At 39.0% G+C, this 22,806-nt stretch overlaps 1 protein-coding gene across 1 annotated transcript in view; it reads right to left on the reverse strand.

Moving 5' to 3' along the window:
* The window catches only part of LOC119724014, a 111,693-nt gene that overhangs the window by 24,471 nt on the left and 64,416 nt on the right, over positions 1-22,806 (reverse strand). The window contains exons 82-102 of the mRNA XM_038194934.1: positions 22,103-22,197; positions 21,017-21,187; positions 20,482-20,662; positions 19,216-19,382; positions 18,603-18,730; positions 18,220-18,457; positions 16,320-16,500; positions 15,919-16,159; positions 15,575-15,695; positions 15,224-15,402; positions 14,855-15,014; positions 13,647-13,871; positions 9,407-9,495; positions 8,807-8,924; positions 7,083-7,273; positions 6,373-6,571; positions 5,802-5,908; positions 3,437-3,614; positions 2,191-2,895; positions 1,493-1,759; positions 444-716 (exon numbers count right to left, since the gene is read on the reverse strand). Coding sequence (XP_038050862.1) covers positions 444-716; positions 1,493-1,759; positions 2,191-2,895; positions 3,437-3,614; positions 5,802-5,908; positions 6,373-6,571; positions 7,083-7,273; positions 8,807-8,924; positions 9,407-9,495; positions 13,647-13,871; positions 14,855-15,014; positions 15,224-15,402; positions 15,575-15,695; positions 15,919-16,159; positions 16,320-16,500; positions 18,220-18,457; positions 18,603-18,730; positions 19,216-19,382; positions 20,482-20,662; positions 21,017-21,187; positions 22,103-22,197 — 4,214 coding nt within the window. The remainder of the gene's footprint in view (positions 1-443; positions 717-1,492; positions 1,760-2,190; positions 2,896-3,436; positions 3,615-5,801; positions 5,909-6,372; positions 6,572-7,082; positions 7,274-8,806; positions 8,925-9,406; positions 9,496-13,646; positions 13,872-14,854; positions 15,015-15,223; positions 15,403-15,574; positions 15,696-15,918; positions 16,160-16,319; positions 16,501-18,219; positions 18,458-18,602; positions 18,731-19,215; positions 19,383-20,481; positions 20,663-21,016; positions 21,188-22,102; positions 22,198-22,806) is intronic.

Genomic DNA, 22,806 nt, shown 5'->3' on the forward strand with positions numbered 1-22,806 from the left:
AATCTTAATGTAAATGATATCAATTGACAACTATAACAAAGTTTTAAAATACAAGTTCAATTATCATCCGACGAAGATTTCTCAAACCAATGGCCCTTTACACATTTTTTTATTTTACAAAGTCCTCGGTTGCGTTTTTAGAAAAAAACAAACAAATTGAACTTATTTGCGATATTTAAAAGAATGGCAACAACTTATCAACTTGTTATGGGTTCTCTTTCTTTAACAAGGTACTGATGAATTTTTGTTTCATTTAGTCTGAGTGTTTTCTTCGAAGAGAAAGAAAATAATTGCTTATGGAACCTGCACTGAAGTATCTATTACACTGACTTAAGATATAATGCGTGTAACTTGCTGACATTTGTTGAAAAGGCTCTTCGCCTCACACTTTGAAAGATATCGGAAAGAAAAATAATAGCCGACGAAATAATGAAGAAACCTACCATGTACTGTGCTGTCCATACCAACATTGATCCCTGTTGATGTCACCTCAGCTGTGGAAAAGCTAGCACTGTGTGCTCTTACCGTCACATAATATATCGAGTCCAATGCCAAAAGGTTGAGGTTAGTGAAAGTGACGGTGGTGTTCTGACCGACGTAGGTGAAGGGCACTACGTTGTCCCTGGTCTTAGGGTAACGGCGGTCAGTTCCGACCGCCGCCTCGTAGTAATCCACAGTCTGTTCTGTGAGTTGGTCTTTGATGACTTCAGCATTTCCTAAATGAAAATTCAGCGCAGAGATTAAAGGTGGATACATATATTCACTACATAAAACAAGCATTAATTGGCCTGAGCCACGTCACTACTTCTTGGATGGAATGTCAGTCCATCGTACTGAGCCCGTTTCAATCCAACGTCTGACTTGTAAAGGGTACTTGAGAATTTCAGGATTCTTATAGCTAATTACTCTTAATATTCAGTATTAACCCTAGAGGGGCCGGGTTATTTTGACCATCTCTCAGCCGGGGGGGGGGGGCGGATTCCGCCCCCCCCCCCTAAGATCTCGGCCATCGATTGACGAAAAAATTTGAAACTCGGCACATGCATAGAGCAGCTCTTCCTAAACATACCCAAGAAATTTCATGACTATAGGTCAAAGGGTTTTGGAATTATGGCTTATTAATTATTTATATGTACAAATGGCAAATCTGCTCTGTGTACACGACGTATATGCAAAAATTCAGTTTTCACGGCGCGTAGCGCCGGAAAATTTTTCGCTACGCGGCAACCCGTGGTCCGATTTTTATGTTTTTGGTATCAAAAGATGCGCAAAGCTCAAGGCTAAAAAGTCATAACAGCTCGGGTCGCGAAAAAAATTTTTTAGAAGCTATCACGGAAAATGTTGAGGGGTGGGGGCGGATTCCGCCCCCGGCCCCTTTAGGGTTAACAGAATTAGTTTTTGTATTAACAACGATGCTGTAGAGCTCTTTTGAATATTTACCTGTGAGTAAAAGTATTGCTCCAGAATGCTATCCGGTTGTGTCAACACATACCTGTATGCTCAACATGCAGGTGTTGTCTCCCCCCTCCAAAACCCTTCCAGCTTGCCGAAATAGTATCAGTCTCCTTCTGGTAAGTCAGATCAAAGCCCACTAGGAGGCCATCATAGACCTGGCCAGGTATCAAGGGGTCCAGCTTGACTGTGATTCCATCAGATCGGACCGTGACAGCCAGGCCCAGAGCGTTGGTAGCTCGCACCAGGGTGTAGTACGTCTCACCATCTGTCATCTCGATATCTGTGTTGGTGTCTGAGGTCCGTTCTGTTTTCATAAACAATAACAGATTGAATTGTGAAACCATCTTTTACCTTACGTTGTCGTCAACAACAAAAATCACGAGGATGGTCTATACTGTAATCTTTCAAGTTTTGTTAGTCTTATGATACTTTTTTTGCTACAAGATGTGTATTAAGCATATAACATTTGCTGTGAAACCTCTGTCCAACAAACTTTGTGAAAATGAGCGGGGACTGAGTGATGCTTAACTTAACTTATTTGGCAGTTTGAATACGCGATTAGTGAGGCACTGTTATTAGACAAAAGTTAAGTGTACTTTTATCACCAAATGTTCACGAACACAAACCAAATGTTAAACATTCCAGAAAGGTTATGCGTAGGACGAGTGACTTGAAATGTGCCTCAAGAACGCGTTAACCATATTTGGTTGTTTAGCAAAACTTTTTTTTCTTTACCGTGCACATTTGTCATTGGCTGAATCTCCTTGTCATCAATTCTGTAAATGGCCCATTCATAATGTTTTATTGGACATGGATCGCCACTGAAATCCCACGACGCACTCATTTCTCGCATCCTCGTCTGGAAGTCCTTGTCGGCAGATTGGTTGTCGATGACACCATCTTTGACTTGGAATGGTCTGAGGGCTGGAAGTCCGGCACTCAACCGGCTGACGTAGATGCCATTGGACACGGCGGTGCTGGTCAAACCGGCTTCGTTGTAGCCTCTAACTGTGGAGTAGACTCTACGGACACTGCTGAGATCGATATTGGTAATGAGCTCTGAAGTCTGGTCCTTGGACACCTCATAGAAAGGTTTGATCTGAGATCCTCCTGGTGTGGTGCCCAGGGCAACCTCATACTTGGTAATCAGGGTGTCTTCATCGCTGAACGGTTGCCACAGGATCTGCAGCTGGGTAATCGATTCCACACACTCTCCGTCCAAGCTCAAGCATTCCTCATCGTTTGTACAGTCCCATTCTGGTAGGTCGATAGGATCACTGAAATTGTAGCTGTACACACCAGACAGCTCCACTACAAGGCCATATGATGGAGGTGTATCGTCGATCTCAATAGGACCAGAGAATGCCATTGTGCTTTGGTTGACAGCATTGAAGGCCTTCACAGTCGCATAGTAGACCTTGTTGTGAATTAGATTCAGATCTATAAGGTGGAAAGTTATCCAATGAGTACGTATTATTCATTTGAGAATAACATTAGGCCAAACAACAGTGTCCTGCACTATATATTTGATTTAATTTTAACAGGTGATTTTTAAAGTTTAAAATAGATGTGAGGCGGTATGTGCCTCCTTAATATTCCTGCAAAATCCTCCAAAAGCTCAAGGTGAATGTTGGAGGGCAAGGGTAAATTATTTATTATCTGAGGCAATAATTCTAAGGCGCAAATTTAAAAACCCGAATGCAGTATCCAACTTACGATGGTAAATATTCAAAACGATTAAAGGAATTCAGCAGACGGGGTAGTACAGATATATAACCATATTGGAAAGATAACCATACGGATCTATAAGGACCAAAAATTTTTAAAATTGTAATAAAGTGACTTTTTTGGTTAATTATAGATTCTTAGGCAAATATTGTCATATAAACCATATAGTATTTCAGGGGTAATCTCTAACTCGATAAAATTTAAGGCCTGATCAACACTTATAGTTGTTTCATCAAAAATGCTGCTCACAAACCTCTGACACTGTAGTGAGTGAAGTAGCCGGGCAAATCACCAGACTGGAACACATCGCTTTGACCCTTCGCTGTCCCGACGAGAAACCCGACGTGATCAATTCCAGACTCAGCATCGAGGAAATCGCTCCATCTACACAAGAGGGCGCTGTTTGCATGAATGAATGCAGGGCACTGGACCTGAATGGTAACAGGTACACAGAAAACACTAAGTAAGTAATTTGACTCAATGTCGTAATAATTGAGTCATTTTGTCCGTGTAGTGAGACACTTTGAGCCATACAATTTCAATTCTACTTTATGCGGATTCAAACCACGAGAATACATTCTTGTCAAGAGGTATGGCTATTCAATTTTATCTCGCGTAAGCCGAACCGGGGTATTCAGAAAAACACATTTGTCTTTTGTCACACAATTTGTTCATAATTTTGTTCAATTTTGTCATACTTCATTGTAACAAAGAGATAGATAGATTGTTTCTTTTGATTTTAATTTTATCAACATTGCGTCCCCGTGCTCCTCAACAAATTCAAATTCAATATATTTATTCCAACGAAACAAACCTCTCGTTTTTTTGTGGGGCCTGTGGTTGGGGTGTCTGCAACCCTCCGAAAAAAAGGTTTTATTTTGGCACATGGGCACATTTAGAAAAAAGAAAAAAGTAAAAAACTAAGATGTTTTGTATTTTGTCGTTTTTTTTTTAAATTTATTCTTATTTTCTGACTTATTTTCATTCGTTTGTAAATGTTAAGGTATTTATGGGTTTTCTTACATTTTTGGTATTCTTTAATTTTTTTCTCTTGGAAACTATTCTCTGAGTTTAGTGCACCAGCTTGGTATGACATCATTATGCGAACGAATGTGCCAAATTGTGCTCAAAGGCTCAAGGACACACGGGAAAATCCTGTAGCAGAGACCAGACTAATTTACTTAAAAGAAATATTAATGTGACGATGTCTCCTGACGATGACTAAAGCAGGCTAGTCGAAACGTTGAGACCAAAGACAAGTTCGTTTAGAACTTACAGCGGGACTGTTCTTATCAGAACAAAAAACTACTTAGCAAAGTTGATAATAAGCAGGACAAGTTCTTTTCAGAACTAATTTCTTCTAAGCAGTAGTTATTACCACATGGTGTTACCGCAAACCGAAAAGATACCGATACCCCACCATGCAAAGCCTCAAATCTTATATTAATGTGATTGATATGAGACGAATTCGATCTCTGAATGCTATAATTTGGTAACAACTGAATTCAATCTGTATTGACGAATATCCTTGATGTTGTGCTTTATTAGGGTGACCAAACTTTGTAACTGAATGATAAATGACCAAGTCGATTTTTCCAAGCGCATCTGAAATTATTCTTGGACGAATTCAAATATAGGAATTGGTGAATTACAACGAATTTTTTTTCTAAATAACCGGAAAACGTGTACTACTGTCGTACTTTGGCTTTAACAAATCCAAACCAATCACATGAGAATAAATTAGTTTGGTCAGTTGGGTCTGGATTTTCATACCCAGACGTGATTACAGTTACGTAGGTGACAAATTAATGGTTGATTTTGTGAACGCCTTTTTGGAGATTTCGTATGAAAAAAATGTTATATTCTGCAAAATGAGACAATTGACTAAATAACAGTGTTGCATTTAAAACTCAAGTACAACTTGAGTCGCATTACCAGAATAACAAAGCAATCTATACCCATCTATACTATACTGGGTGGATACAAAAACCGAAACCGAGATATTATTGCTAATTGGAACAAAAGTAGGGCACATGTGAATCAAAAGGAGATATCCACTATTAGGGTTGAATCTCCTCTTTAAAATGACACCCTGATCATGTCATTACATTCACGGTTGACTGAGCAGTGACCAATTTTATGAAAGGGCCTATTTGGAGAATTTGCGCCTCTTGGTTTTTGTGGTGTCATTTGTCACAGAGTGGAAGGCTATGGTTGCCAATCAAGGCAGGTGGGGGGAAAAAGAGATTTCACCATGAACAGTGGCGCAATTCTCTAAATAGAACCTTTCATAAAATTGGTCACTGCTCAGTCAACCGTGAATGTAAGAACATGATCAGGGTGTCATTTTAAAGAGGAGGTTCAACCCTAACAGAGGATAACTTCCTTTGATTCACATGTGCCCTACTTCTGTTCCAATTAGCAATAATATGTCGGTTTCGTTTTTTTTTTGTATCCACCCTGTATAGGTATCAGGGGATGAACAATAAAAAAAAAAAACACCTCGGAATGGCTTTGTTACAATTCATTCATCTAATTTTTGAGTTAGTGACTTGTTATTGGCTTCGGATGGCTTGTTATCTATCAGAATGTCTCCGACTTTTGAAGTAAATACATACCTGACCAACACTAGGTGGAGAGTTATCTACGGTCACGCTTGTGGCATGAATAATCCTCCTTAGCCCGACACTGTTGACTGCTTCAACACTCAAAATGTTGGGCGATCCTGTGCCAAGCAAAGATGGTTTTCATCGTGGAAGCGTTAGAAAGGGGAAAAAAGAATGTCCATTACAAAATAGTCATATTAATGCCCGTACGCTTAAATATTACTAGCTTGGAATGGGCTTGCAAAATGTTAAAACACGTAACAAATAACGGTCAAACAGCAACTAAAATTAATCGATGGAAGCCAAACCAGACTGAAACTCAACTTGTAAATAATCAAAGCAGGACAACACAAGAACAGTAAAGGCTAACCACACAACCTGCCTTGATTGAAAGGAGGTCAGATTACGGAAGCTAACTACCAGGCGAATCAATGCTGGAAGCAGCCAGGAAGCAGGATAATTTAGTTAGCAAGTACCTAACTTTAAAAGCTATAGGGACTTCAATATGCTAGCCAAGAAGCCTGGTTTACGGCTTGGAAACAAGTAAGGAAGCAGGTATTTTAAGTGACCTGTCGAACCGTACCTATTTCGGCAGGACTTATCAAGGCTGATGGAATGTAGAATTTTTTTGTCGAAGTAACGGGGAAGATATCGCCGCTTCCAGGGTACTGCCCCATGTAAAAGTACGAAGCCATAATGTCACTCTCCTCTTCAGTCACATCCCAGATAGCATCAATGGAGTCAGAGTTAGATTGGTACAAGTTCACTCCACCGTCATAGCTCTGCGCATAAAACAAACGGAAGCAAAATGCCCGAATTACTTAAACTTCGGAAACATTTGCAATTTCAACATGTATAGAGCACTTAATGGCACTGGCAGCAATCATTGAATGCAGGTACAAATTCCCTTCTCGTTCCAAGACATATTCTCCATTGTGATTGTTTGCATTATTGAATCAAGGTCGGTCGCTATTCTTTGACTATTTTACTGCAGGCTGTTGTTTCACTTCGATCTGTGTATGATCCCTGCATGGTGCAAAACCAAACCGATGCAATAGCTGAAGGTGTGCGAAGGTTGTCTGATGGCATTCCCACTTTCAAGGAACCTCAAAATGAAGAAGGCCTATGTAGTAAGGGGTGAATAGGTACATATGACTTTAAAATGAAACTGAATTGCTAAGTGTGGGTCGCATATTTAGGGAAGAATAAGAATGCCTTAATACTGCATATGTACTCCTTATGACGTTGGGAACATTAAACACCTCTACAAAAAAGGCGAATACATTTACACACCAGGTCCACGATTGCGTCATGCAGGCCCAGGTCAGTCATCATGATGTCAGGTGGAGTGATGTCCACTGTGAATCCATTGGATGTGGATTCTAAGACTTTGTCTGCATTGGTGATGGCTCGTAGTGTGCTGTAGTAAGTCACTCCATGCTGCAGAGGCAGAGGCGACTGGGCCTTGCCTATCCCTGCCAATCCTTAACCAAGAAGATTCGATTATTAGCAAATAAATCTCATTGTGGAAAGCTGTTTGGGCTTGTCACATGACTACCTTAACGGAAATTAGTTAAAATGCATTTTGTGTCATATAAACCTTACAGAGTTGTAATGACTGGAGTCCATGACTCGACCCGAGTCCGACCTGAGTTAAACGTTTAGGCGACGAGAGTCGAGTCGAGTCCCAACTGGTAACTGAGTCGACTCGACTCAATGAATTGGGAACGAATGACTCGACTCGACTCGACTCGAATCCCTCGTCAGAATACTCGACTCTACTCGAGAGTCCCAAGACTGTGCGAACATAATTACATTTGCCGAGACTTCGCGTTCGCATTCAGTTATTTTTGCTTCAATCAATTTTGGCCGCTTATCAAAATGTACGCCATATCATGGACTCGCACCTCGCATGTGTTTTGAGGTACCGCTCAAACTACTATCCAGGCACCAGACTTTAAACGCATTTCCCACTGGGTTTTATGATCGGTTTTGGGCGATTTCTAAAGCCCTTGATGGAACTCCTGCTAAGTCCTGCTAAAACAAAACAATGAGACATATTTCTAATTAATCAGAAACAGTTTTATAAGTTGCAATTTAGTTTTGACATTGACGTCAAAAGTACTCCAGACCAAAAGCCAAACCAAAGAAAAACCAAAGTTTGTAACAAATTCGGAAAGATGTAGTCATTAGTCTTACTTAACGGATACCTTAAATCAAATAGGCCATCACACGCTATCAAGCGCTCGTGGGGGGGGGGGGGGACAGGATATGCAAAATATCGTGTATGAATAATGTATGTTTCTCAACAGCCAACTAATATCTCTTTGGTATACATTTCAAGCAGAAGCGCTCTATTGGGTACCATGCTGCAAAATGTAAGTCTCTGGATTTTCATAATAAACTGGTGCCTTGTGCCCCTTCTTCCATTCTATAAATCACTAGATTTTGTTCAAATATCAGTGACTTCAATTAACTCGAGCATAATTTGACTCGACTCGACTCGACTCGACCTTATTGGCCTGATGACTCGACCCGAGTCACTTCCTTAAAATGACTCGACTTAACTCGAGTCACAAAATCCAGTGACTCGTTACAAGTCTGTAACCTTGAAGTTAAAACGATGTCGGCCTGATTATCGAATTAGTTGCCCTTGACCATTAAACTGAGGTCTTGCCATGATAACTAATAGCCAGGCAAATGTTTTATCACATCATGAAGGATTTAACACAGCTTCGGTCTACATAACAGTTAAAGCGCTAACATTGAGTAATAAGGCAAGCAACTTTGTCACAATGTCCACAGAGTTTGTTGTGATAAATTGCCCATTGTGCAGTGAGGTATGAGGAAACTTACATAACACTCAAAACTTTCAAAATTTACTTTGTTGTTTTGTTGTAATTTAGAAATTATTATTATTATTTAGACGGACACTTCCTTTTTGGGACACATAGTACAAAATCCTCCTACACACATCTAATATACAGCTACAACGGCACTTGTTTTGGCAATCTTACCTGGGACATTTGCATTACTTCCTGGTACTATGCCATCTGAGGTCAAAGGTTGTATATCCTCGCCCCCAGGGGTTGTGCCCACCGCCCATTCATATTGAGAAATGCCATGCACTTGGCTCTGAAAGTATTTAATAATAAAAATCATTTCATTTCAATTTAGTTTTGTTTTTAAACTTCAAAGTTAGACAACCTTCGATCAACAACAAATTTACAAACTTTGCATGGGATTTAAAAAAATGCTCTGTATTAACAAAGCAACGTTCATTTCCACTGAATTCTTCAGCTTGATTTAAAGCAAAGTATGCTGCATACTTTTCTAAATCAGAAATACAATCAGTTAATTGAGGTCAATACTGGCTAAAAGAAGTTCTTGAAGGATCTTTGAAGAATCTTGGCTGAGAGTATGTTTACAGTGCATTTATGCATAAACAAAACGGAGAATGCAAATTTGAGCGGAAAAAATCTACCTAAACTATAATACTGGACGACTGCAACACGGAGAAAAGCGTGAGTAAAGGTTATTTCAAATGGCTGTCGATTTTAAAAGAACCGAAATGAATGATGTAAAAATACTATGATTCCCCTACAAAACGGTTTTACCTCAAAGCCATTGAAGAAGATCGTAACAGTGGTTCTCTCTTGCTGAGCATCTTGATCCTGTTGCATGCTCGGACCATCTGTAACGTACCCTGTGCAATGAGATTGTTAATAGTACAGGCATTATGTAAAAAATTAAGGGGTAACCTCAAACAAATTGCAACAGAAACCATTTAAAAATGTTATTACTCAGAAAAATCTCCTCTATAACATATTAAAAGTCTTAAGAAATCCGAGTGGTGGAAAGTAGTTTTCTAATGTGTTTCTTAACCACACCCAGTACCACTTTTTTTGCTACTTTATAATAGAATATTTAGTGATGCTGCAACAATATATTTAATACTAAACACAGAGAGTTGATCTTAATTTATTATTGAGATGCCCATTGACTTCAGAAAAGATCTGTAGATGATTTATATTCATTTATTATGCTGTAATATATATATACTATCTGCAATATGATATATATATGAATCTATATATAACATATAGGTTCAGTCTATTCTGCTACCATTGGTTTCACGCACACGCACACTGCGTGGCGATCATCAGGCGAATTTACTCATTATTCTAGACCTTGGTAAGTTTCAATATCCCTATGTTTCCCAAATTTGCGATATGCCGATAATAATTTGCATAAATGCCATTTATTAATTTGCATAGATTAAAGTTAAAATTATGGCTGTCATGTGTGGACATGTCACAATAAAATTTTCCCTGATAATCCAAGTCCAGTCATGTACATAAATTAATTTCACACCATGGTGCATTGCTATAAGGTTCCTTAAAAAAGGAAAGAAATCCAAGTGGTGGAAATATGTCTAATTTACATAAATTCAAAATGGCCACTAATTAAATGATTTTTGATTTGGCCATAACTCTTGTCCTGCATTGCTTTTTGGAGTACTTTGAACAACAATTTGTCCTTTGACATTGATTTCATCATCATTCCAGTCCGAGGTACCTTATGAGATCCTATGTTTCCTATGGGGTATACAATTTTTGTTAAGGATTCTAGCTCTTGTCAAAGTTGGTATAAGTGTTGGAAAATGTGATATCCCTGTGTCGCAGAGCGAACCCTTGCGCCGCTCTACTCGGACCAACAATCAAAGACTAACTCAGGAGAACAGAGGATTCAACACAGGAGTTACAAATCACAAAGGGTGAGGGTTTTATACCCCTCCTGCATGGGTGCAATCCCGGAATTGGTATGCAACAAAGGAAAAAGGAATTACGATTTGCATAATTCACCTAGCATGCCCACCTCCGAAGTTACATAACACTTTACGGCCGTAAAATTTAGTGATTGATAAATCAACTCAGAAAATAAAAGGAATAATTTTAACAGTCTTGGACACCCTGTACATAAACACATTTCAGGGACAAAAAAATCCCTACTTTAAATCCACTAGTACAGTGCATAGGGATATCACATTTTGCAACGCGTATGCCAACTTTGAGATGAGCCAAAAACCGGGTTTAATTTTCATCCAAGTTTGTCTCAATGTCGGGTGATCCACTAGGTCAAATTCAAGGTCAAATTAAAGGTCAAAATGTCATTATACTTCAAATAACCCCGACATGAAAAAAAACAATGGTAAATTTGGATTTCTCATGATGTAACCTTTCAAAGGAAATTAAGATTAACACATTTGGCTCACAGATTATAGAAATATGGTCATTTAAAAATGGCAGCAATGTCCATTTTGACCAAAATTGCCTGGGCGGTAGCGCGAAAACTGTTTGTCCGATGGTGCTAAAACTTAAAATTTCGGCTTTTCAGCCGAAATTACCCTATAAACTAAATATGATCCAATTTGAAGAGGTTGGGGATTCAAATTTTAAAGTTTTGGGGGGTGATTTGACACTGAATGGCCCCAATGTCAAATGACAAATGTTGTTTAAAGTACCCCGAAAAGCAACTTAGGACGAGAGTTATTACTAGATAGCATATTATGTCGTATTTTTGGCCACTGCATTTTTCTTTGCTAAAGAAGGAATTTTTCTCATAATTATTTGGATAGACTTTACCTTCCTAAGCTGGAAATCCATTGGTAACATTTTTTTTCTATCTACCATGTGGCGGTCAAAATGGAATTCAAAATGGCCGCAGTTTCGGGCCTAATTTGTATCTAACTTCGGACCTGATTGTCATATGAAGTTCAGTTTGGTGGCAAACCCCATGTTTTTTTTATACCAAGGAACCCACGAAAATCATTGTTGATGGGGTATACTCCCAGTGGAGTACCCCCATCAACAATGATTAACTTGGGTTCCTTGGTATCAAGAACATATGCAGTTTGCCACCAAAATGGACTTCATACGACATTCAGGTGCCACCTTATTATTTAAATGAAATCAAAGATGGCCGCTATTTTTGAATATCCAATATGGCTGCCATCCATTTGGGATGCCTAAATGTGCTAATTGGATTCCTTGGTATCAAATTTATGGGCTTTGCCACCACCAATAGTGACTTCATACGACATTGAAGTCCAAATTTATTATGCAAATAGTTCAGAATGGCGGCAATTATGAAATATCAAAGATGGCTGCAATCAACTGTAAGTACCCCGTCCACAGTGATTTACTTGAGTTCATTCAAAAAATGGACTTCATAGGACATTCAGGTGCAATGTTATTATAAATAAGATCCAAGATGGCGGCTATTTTGAAAAAAAATCCAAGATGGCTGCCATCCATCTGGGATAGATCATCAGCAATGGGTCATTAAGATTACTTGGTATCAAACGTATGGGGTTTGCCACCGAAATTGACTTCGTACGCCATTCGAGTCCAAATTTATTATGCAAATAAGCCGAAAATGGCGGCCATATCTTTGAAATATCCAAGATGGCTGCCATCCATTTGGAGTACACCATAAACAATAATATACTCAGGTTCCTTGGTATCAAAAACATGGGGTTTGCCATCAAAATAAACTTCATGTGACAATCAAGTCCGAAGTTATGATACAAATTAGGCTCGAAATGGCGGCCATTTTGAAATCCAAGATGGCCGCCACACGGTAGCTGGGAAAAATGTCTCCAATGCATTTCCGGCTTAGGGAGGTAAACTCTTTCCAAATATGGCAAAAATTACTTCTTAAACAAAAAAAAGCAAACGCACATAACGGCCTATATACTATTATCATGGCCGCGCCAAATCATATGAAAATCATGTAATTAGCGGCCTTTTGAATTTATGCAAATTAGGCATATTTCCACCACTTGGATTTTTAACAACTTTTTTAGGGACCTTATAGCAATGCACTGTGGTGTGAAATTTGACTTGGATTATCAGGGAACACTCAATTGGTACATGTCCACACATGGTATCCATTATTTTAACTTTAATTAGGCAAATTGATATGCAGCATTTATGCAAATTATACGGCATTTGGAAAATTTCGGAAACATAGGGATCTTGGAATTTACCTAGGACTTGAATAATGAGTAAATCAATGTAAAGGACTAAAACTGTTGTTTAAAGTACCTCTAAAATCGACCTTGTATGAGAAATATGACCAAATCAATGCGAAAGTCCTAACATATGCGGCCATTTTGGATTTATGCAAATTAGGCATATTTCCACCACCTCGATTTTTTAAGACTTTTAGTATGTCATTTTAGGGACCTTATAGAAATGCACTGTGGTGAAAAAAATTCTGTTGCAATTTGTTTGAGGTCAAACCTTATATTGCATGTACTATAAAGGAAGTAAATTTTGTTGACAACAAAAAATAATTATTGACAAGATGCTTCGTTACTTTCTCAGATCTCCTAAAGTGCAACATTGCAGTAAACGCACGGAACAAGATTAGGATGTCAGGCCTCTTGTTATAAAACCAATAATGTTCTCAAAGCCCTGCAGCAATGCAGTCATCAAAATATCTGAATCAGGCACAACCCAGATGTTAGATTGTGACAGATTTTGATTGCAGTAAAACCTAATTGTGATATCTGAGACAATTGGGCACTTCTGTGGGCCATTTGTCACCATAAACTATCAGAGAGATTGTCCACCAATCTCAAATGACACGATGTCTAGAGTGAAGAGTCTTGGGGGGGAATGAAATTCACTGTGTCTCCTGATGTGAAAATAAAAACTTTAACCGCACAGAAAAAGATAGAAATTGATAAGTGTTTTATGTAGTTCTTAGTAGATGGTATCCAACGTCTTACAATTAACATAGTCAAATAAGCAGATTGCTTTCAAGTACTGCATAGAACTGATAACTAACCCGTCTGATCTTCATCAACAACTCTGATTGGTGAGGAGCAGATGACGTCACTGAAAGCCCCTGCGCCATTTTCACTCTTGACACACAAGTAGTAGACTGGTTGGCAACCTTCAGTGACTGTCTCATCACTGCATGTTGATGGGTCGGTAAGTTGAAGATGAAGGTCTAAGAGGACACCACTGCTCTTAGGGCCCATTGGAGTGAATGGTTTGATGAGTTCAAAGTCTAGAAAGAAGTGTATGCCACAAACAAAACAAAGAGTCAAATTCAAGTATTAATTTTTTCTTACATATTTTTTTCTTATTAATTATTTCTTACATAAATACCCATCAGTTTAATATTTAAAACATTTGCTCTTTTGACTTATACAATATTTGTCGATTTGTCGTTCGGGAAAATTATGAAAAGTATAGGCCTATACAGCTTGTCCCAAAATACCCGCAATCCTTTTTTTAGGAGACTCTAGCGTTGGCGCGGAAACACGTACCGCCGTTAGTTTTATACCACTTTAAAGCTTGAAATCTGAAGTTTATCCCTTGCGAGTATTGGTTTGATATTGAAGAGAGTTTAAAATTGTTTGACGCGTTCAATAAGGCATGTCAAAAAAACAACTCAACCGATTTCAAGGAAAATCGACGATGCGGTATATCAAATGCAAACTTGAGACACACGTTTAGCGCGCTGTTTGAATAGATACATATACTTGCACGTGGATCGCAAAATCGAACTTGAAACGAAGAACAAATATTGTAAATGCATTTAAAGTGTTGTCTACGTGGATCGAAAAGAATAGAAAACACGTTAAGTAAGAGGCAACGACATCGTCACATCATGAACATGATACACCATTTCCACATTAGAAAAATGCGCATGAACGCGATTCATTTCAAAACCCTTTTGAAAATCAAACCAATGCTTACCAGGGAAAAATTTAAGATTCCAAGATATTAAATGATATACAAATAATGGCGGTACGTGTTTCCGCGCGACGCTAGAGCCTCGCAAATAAAATGTTGCGGGTATTTTGGGGCGCGCTACACATTATTATAATTTGGCAAGTAATAACGCCTAAAGTCACGGTGCTGGCAAATAGTTCCAATGCAAACATTTGTACCATCAATCTTGGGCAATTCCAGTCAGGACAAACAATAACAATTACGTTGGACATTCTAACGTTATCTTGTAAGGTAATCTTAAGTTATATTCACTTTGAGCCGTTCCGACTGCCACCCAGTAGGTCTTGATACCACTCTGTCCATCTACAGCCAGCCAGGATGCCTGGATTGTTGTACGACTGTTCTGGTACAAGTACCCTTTGAAGAGTTCTTCAACTCCCCCATCAAAATTGCCTCCACGCACATATCTCATCTGTGAATTAATTAAGATAACAGCACATTTGTAGATTGAATATCAAGTTTCGAGGTTTTCAAAGCAACGTAAAGTCGCCAGCCGGCAAATGCAGTTTTGCTATAAAGTTCAAAGGGTGAGAGGTGTGTACACGGGCAGCTTATACTTAAAAAGATCATTTGCAATTGACCGCCTTTGTGTCGCTTGACGCTGCCTGGATGGATACTCACCATTGGAGGACTAGGATCGACCTTGATGCCACTGGTTTCATGAGAAACATCTAGTTTGGCATGGTTCCTGGCCTTCACTCGTGTCACATAACGAGCCCCTGGACGCAGTGTCAGACCACCTTGAACGTGGGACCGAGCCGTGGTATCAGAAATCAATTTAAAGCCAGTCGAGTGTTGGCCTAAAACAATAAAACAAAATATAAACATAAAAGTATACTTAAAACAAACGCAGAGGAAGGTGTGCAATTTGTTTTTGTTTTTGGTTGTTCGTTTTTATTTGGTTTTTGTGTTGTTTTCGTCTTCATGATGAATGAACATTTCTCTAGACTACACTGAGAAACTATATCTTACCCATAGGAAAGATCTTGTGTTTATTTCCATGTCGCAACTCGTAGATCGCCAACTCAAAGGCTTCGATGCCGGACTCCTCATCAAAGTAGTCCCAGTGTACAGCAAGGCTATCAAAATTCGACTTCCAAATAAAAGGTAATTTATTGAACATCTTTAATAATTTTAACCTTTTGAAAAACAAAGAAACACAACGTTGAATTGTTTTTACTTTAAGTTGGAACGGTTAATTTTTATGTTTTTTTTACAATTTACTTTTCTTTCTGAGTACTAGCCTTAATAAAAGGTTTAGATTTGTAACTAGAGGCGATTGTTGAGTCATAAACGACAGCATGATGTCAACTCACCTGGAAGTCAGCATCTTGACCCACATCCAGCCCATCTCCCAGAGTTCGCAGCACTGGAGGAGTCAAGTCGACCAAGAACCCATTCGTCGGTGTATCAATGTGATTGAAAGCCCGGTTGATGGTGCGCAGGTTGACATAGACCTGGTCCTTGTGATGGAGATGGAAGTGATGCCATTCAATGGAGGATGTCTCGCTGCCTACTGAATCTGCCTTATGGATAACCTCAAAACTGTTTGTGAAACTGTAGTTCAATAAAAACAGAATATAAATTATAAAATTTTGCACCACTATCAATTTTACATTCCAAGCAAAGACAAAATGCAAATGTATAAGAAGAAGCCCAGATTTACTTTCCTTCTCAACTTTTTAAAGAAATCAAATTCAACTAAACCCGTCTGCACCTTTCAGCATGCTTGCGATAGACTGTAACCTGGTAGTCGTCGATACCAGAGTCAGGATCAGAGAATCCTTCCCACTGAGCCTCCACAGTCGCTGGCCTTGATGAGAAGGCTAGATCATTATGTCCCGGCCGTAGGCCATCATACACATCGCCTTGCATTGGTGGAGTCAGATCTACAGTTACTGGAGAGTTTTATTTTTGAAATGTTACTAACATGAATTATGCTTACCGAATTTGAAGATAAGTAATATAAAATCACGTGTCACATGCACTTCAGTGTATTGTTGAGGGAAGACTAATCGGCACTGACGATAACAGGTTAAAGTTGAGGTATCACTATATAACATGATGAAAATATTTTTCTGCCGATGATGATCATGATGATAGTGCTTACGATCATGACGATTGGATCACCGCTGAACGTGTGAGTACATGTATACACATTCAAATCGTGGACCTTGAACAATAGAGGAAAGTAGGGTCCACGATTGACCGAAGGTCCATTTTGATGTGTGTGTGTAACATGAAAAAGGGATATCTTCCTAAAAAGTATAAATAAAAGAGGGACAAAAGTGGGTCCACAATTGAAGGTGTGCACACTTGAGTGTTAATGTTAAATGATGAAACATTCTTTTTCAAATCGACGACGGGAGTCCAATCAAGGACGTCCTCGATTGGAAACGTGTACAAAACCAATGGGAGCTGTTGCAAAAAGTATGAACAAAAGAGGAAGAATAGGAAATAGATTAACACCATAAACAAACATGGTGCCTATGTGTATGTGCACACACATTGGTTCCTTACTGGGCAACAAGTACACAAGAAACAAATGGGACTATGGACTCCACAAAACACCCTTTAGAAATGTATCTTTCCCATGCTATGTGGACAACGCTATTGGATATAAGATTTCTGTAGAAACAAAGAGAACGAAAGGAGGAGACGAGACATTTACGGCGTTGTCTAGTTAAGTTGTAAATCATGAAAAAAAAATCAAACCTTTTAGGTTTAACCATTAATTAATTTGAACAAACGCGTCCTTAAGGGATCGATTGATTTCATGACATGCTTTATTTACACGGTACTATTAAAAATGTGCATGGTGAATACTGATTTAGTTTAGACTGGTCACATATGCAACATAAAGTGAAAGAACTGTTAGAAATATCAAAATAACGTAACGTCACTTTCGCTTTGATGTCGTCAGATTTTTAAGGTACTCATCGTCAGGTAGCTGACATCTGACGTTTTGAAACAATGGTCCAACTTGGTACAAAAGGCTAGATTTTTTTCTATAAAAGTTTTTTTTCTCCAAATTTTCGCTAAAATAACTCCCTGTCTGATTTATTTTTCATGTGCAAAGAATGTTTCTAGGCAATTTAAAAAAAAATTAATAGTTTAACAATTCAAGTTTTTATATTCATCCCTTGCACTTTTTGGAGGAAATTACGCCCGTTTTAATATCGATGCTTCTGTCGGTATTTTGAATTCACCTAACACTGACTTTCATATAAACCCGATAGTAACAGTCAAGCGACTTCAGCTACACGACATATTTTTTTTTATCAGGGCATGGTCTATCAAATCAAAAACTGTTTACGTGATTGTTCTCTTGCTCACGAGTGATGACTAAAACATAACGGTCCCTTTTTGAATACAAGTCTCTTCTAATTTGGTACATGATGACATCATTATGACATCACACTTTTATCTACATATCTGTATCAGAGTTAATGTTAATACCAATTTTAAAGTTCATTTGTTGTTACTCACAATGAATTATTGTCCAGGACCCCTCCCCTCCAAAAAAGTAAAAAAGTAATACTAACACCACTTATACAAAAAACAAAGTGTGGTATGGGTGAGCTCCACACTCATTCGTGTTCACAAGTTAAAATTACCTCCATTAGACGAAGCCGAAACGTTGAGTTTATCATATCCGCCGTGGAAGGCTGTGAGAGTTGAGTAATACGTCTCCCCGTGCTGTAGGGTCACATAGCCAGAGCAGGCGCTGTGTTCTCGACCAGACACTTTGGTGAAGTCTACTACGTTACTCAGTCCAGGCTGGGTCCCAACCGCCCAAAGGTGGGAGAAGATCCCAGACTCAGGGTCACGCCAGTTGTACCAATTGGCACAAATCTATTCCGTTAACAGAGATATGAATTACCAACAAAAGCCATTTTGAGGAGATTCTTAAGAAATTTTGCAAAACGGGAAGTATAACGCTTCCCAACCAATTGTTCACACTGTAGGCCTATTGACTGATGGCGACCACTTGTGTTACCTTATTTCTATTTTTGGTAAATTCCAGATCCTGATGTGCGTAGGGTCCATCATACAAGTCTCCAGCGATTGGTGAAGTATCGTCTACAAGAATTGGCTGGTCAGCATGCTCTGTGGTGCGCAGGTCCACTGCAGAAGGCCCAAACAAAATGTTATCTACGTTAACTATGTTTCCCGAGCAATAAACTGAGAGTGCGGTAAAGTCATTGAAAACAAAAGGTAAAGAGGCCGAACCTGTGTCAACAGGGAACAGAGTGCCCATTTCGCTTTCATTAGCGATTGGGCCAGATTCATATGTTGCTGTGGGGGATCGCGACACCTCCTCCACAGCGAGTCTGTTACCTTGCTTGCATTAAATAATGCCAGTATCCATTTAACATGCACCTGGGTTGAGAGGAGTAATTGAGCTAAAGCGCCTTACTAAAGGGCACTACATACACGGCCACGGCGGGGCTCGAACTGACAACCTCACGATCATGAATCCTGTGCCTCATCGCTAGACCACACGTGCCTTCAATGCCTTCAGTCATTGAAACCTAGAAGTAATCAACTAATTGCAGTGGATTAGGCCTCTCGGCAGGGCATATTTCAAATCACAATCAGTACATATTTACCTCTGTTGACTGCTCTGACTTTGACCAAGCAGGGTATGCCGTTGGGTATCTTGAAGTCCATGAAGAGCTGTTCAGCCAAACCGTGAGCCTCCCAATCACGCAGTGATATATCCCTGGGTGTCCTGCCTGCTGCAAGATGATACTCAAACAGATGGGAGTCGGGATCACTGTGTTTAATGTCACAGAAAGAGATAAGAAGGATATTTCAGCATTTCTAAGCAGACAAATATGATTGGGCCGGAGTTATACATGTAAGATGCGCCCGCAACAGCTGTTGTAGCCGTTTATCATTTTGCCTCACATAACACCTTTTGGATGATCAGTTTGTGCGCAAGATGAGCATTCTCAAAACTGGACTCAATTACCTATGAAAAAGCTAACTCGTGTTAAAGAGGTTGTGGAATGCTCGAAGACATTTCTGTCATTTTTCGGGTATATGTAGCCTAAGGTGTGATGAAATAAAAACGACTATTGTATCTGTCATGAAATGAGTACAAAAGGTACTTTTGAGAGCTGTTTTTCAGGTCCTGTTTGGACCCGAACGTGCACTTTGTGTGAAAGTCGTCGTTTGGGGCAGCAAACAAAACATAGTAAATCGTGACGTAATAAAAAGGACTCGCGATGCAGCGTAGTATAAACAAGACCTGCTTATTACGTCACGATTTTTCACATTTTACGAAGAACCCGACGACTGTTGATTTCAATTATGCGCTCGCCGACCAACAAATTACTCGATGAATTTCAGTTTTATAAACATATAAACGCACATTACAAAAGAATGGGACTTTGTCATTATGATATATGGGTCTACTCTACAGTAAAAAAATAAATAAAAACAAAACGACTTTCAGTATTCCACAACCTCTTTAAACAGGCAGTGCATGCTTTGGGGGTACTCAGCCAAATGACGACACTCAGAGAGGGTCTCAATATACGAAGGTTTGTTTCCAGATGCAAATCTTAGGAAGATAATAATGCGGAATATAGATTTCATACATTCTTGGGAATTTCTTGAGAATTTCACCTGCCGAAGTGTATCATGCACCAGCGTCATTTTGTGTGCAATTAAAATGTCTTACTATACGGGCGATTCGCAATAGTGTGCCTCCAAGAGTTTGCAACGCGCTGGCCAATCACAATGCGCAAAATCTGTCGACCCAATGCGCGTTTGGAAAAGATCGACTGATTCCGCGCATTATGACTTGCCAACGCGTTGCAAACTCTTGGAGGCGCACTATTGTGAATCGCCCGTATTCAGATACTCACGTAGCGTTGACTTTCATTCCAATTCTACCCATGGACGAGTCGTAGGTGATGTCAAGGATGCTGTAAATGATGGGCGGAGTATTGTCGATAATCAGAGGTGTGCTGTGACACACTGTGAGTGCCATAGGGCCGCCAAACTCTACCTTGTTGAGAGCACGCACAGTCATGTAATATGCACCGTCTGTTGGGAAAGATATCAGCATGGTATCTTTTCTAATTGTGGAAATGAATATATTACAGCAATGTTTTATTGAATGATTTGTTTCCTGGATTGGAAAAGATGAAATAAGCCTGCGTTTGATTTGTCTGTGAATATAATAGGAATTTGGTTAAAGAGACCAATAACGCAATAATTTCAAACCATACTACGTTTTAAAACTTTGAAATTACTAGTACAACTTTTTAAATGTAATTGTCTATTCAACAACAAAACCTCCCAGAACAGCTGTAATTATGGATAATTCCTTCCTACATGCTGCAGGTAAGTTCTCTTACGTTCTCCGATTGTTTCAACATTTGACAATGGACAAAATACCTGGTAGCTTCACACTGACAACAAGTCCTTGGTGAGTCCACTCTGACTCATCAAACAGATGAGCGTGGGGGTCAACATGCATGCTGACATCATCATCACAGACATCGTGACCAATGGACCAGGTGTAGCCATGGATTCCTGTCTCGTTGTCATGAAAACCTTCCCAGTTTGCTGAAAAGAAAATTAGAAAGACATATCACTAATCTTTTCAGATGCTGCTTGGAGACACAGGTATCAACATGTTTCAGTGATGTAAACACACAGCACATGCACAACAATATCATTGTGACATTACATTATCTGGTTTAGAGCCTAAAATTAATAAGTCACGCGACGAAATTCTGGTACCCCCGACCAGCTTGCTCACGCGCGCATTGCATCTTGGGTAGTCTTTCTGTATTACTGACTGGTATGGCTTGACTGTCAATGGGGATGCTCTCTATGATGTGAGGACAGCGATGTCGTGGTGAATTCAGCACAATGATGACAGTCTTGGCACTATTAAGCTTAAGGGTACAATCAGGTAGGCCTTGGCCATGATAAGTAGCCCAATTTAAAACCTGTTGTTCGAATATATATAAACTGTTAAAGTAATATCTTCGTCTTCTGGTTCACATTAAATTTGCACCTAGTCACAACAATAGCGTTCGAATTCGCTCTGCGCCCGTAGCGAATATTTGGTACGGAAAGAACATCGCGTCCCGGACGTCAGTCTGAACATTCGAGTTCTTTTGACCATCGCCGAAGTAACAAGCACTGTGATTCAATGATATACAGCCAGTGTGAGAATTTGGGAATAATTTTTAATATAACAACGCATCATGTTTTTAACCGCCATTGAGGAATGTTTACAGCCTGTACATTAAAGTAGCAGTAAAAGTAAAAGCCTTATACATCAGGTTAAACAAAAATTTCACAAAAAACAACAACGCACAAGCCTAATCCCCCCCGAACATTACCTCAGATTAACACACAGCTTATATTTAAACAGCTTGTCCACATGTTTCGGATGATTTTCAAAATAAGTACATTGGGTCAAACAAAGATACGTTCATTATATTGTCAACGAAACGTGTATGCACTTACCCGCTATGAAAGTATTGCTTCTTGTATAATGCAAATCAGTTAGTTCCTGATAGCCGTTAAATACAGTCATAGAACCAGGACCATCAGTAATATACCTGAGGTTAAATAATTGCACAGCAGAAATCTGATTAAACGTCGTAAGACACAAACCAGGTGCGGTTGTATATTTATATTACAAAGACAAAGAGCTATGCGGAAAATCCAGGCAACATAATTTGGAAGGTTAATTAATTAAACTTCCTCTTCTTCGCAATATGTACAACATATTTTGTAAAATTTTGAACAGTTTTTCGTTTAACAGAGTAATTGCAAATCAGACTTTTAGTAAGCTAATGACTTACTACATTGCTCAAATGGTACATCCAAAATGCAAAATGTGTTTTTTAGACATTATAATTTGTGTAATCATAATATAGGCTATTTGAGAATTTAATATTATTTTTGTCCATTCTTTGACAAGCTCTGCTATTAAAGAATGTGTAGTTGTTTGTTATATTTGGTACAGAATAACAAAACATTATGTTGAAAGTACCACAAAAATGACAATTTCATGTTCAATTTAGAAAAAACTTTTTTTCACATTTTAGATTTTAGTGTCGTCTTCATCAAGGGTTTAATTTGCCACCGTTTCTGCACGTTTATCTTATAAAAAATAATCGAAAATCTTACCATCAGGGCTCAATTTTGGCCTATTTTGGCTACAA

This window comes from Patiria miniata, unplaced genomic scaffold, assembly GCF_015706575.1.
Source record: "Patiria miniata isolate m_02_andy unplaced genomic scaffold, ASM1570657v1 HiC_scaffold_17, whole genome shotgun sequence".
NCBI lineage: Eukaryota > Metazoa > Echinodermata > Asteroidea > Valvatida > Asterinidae > Patiria > Patiria miniata.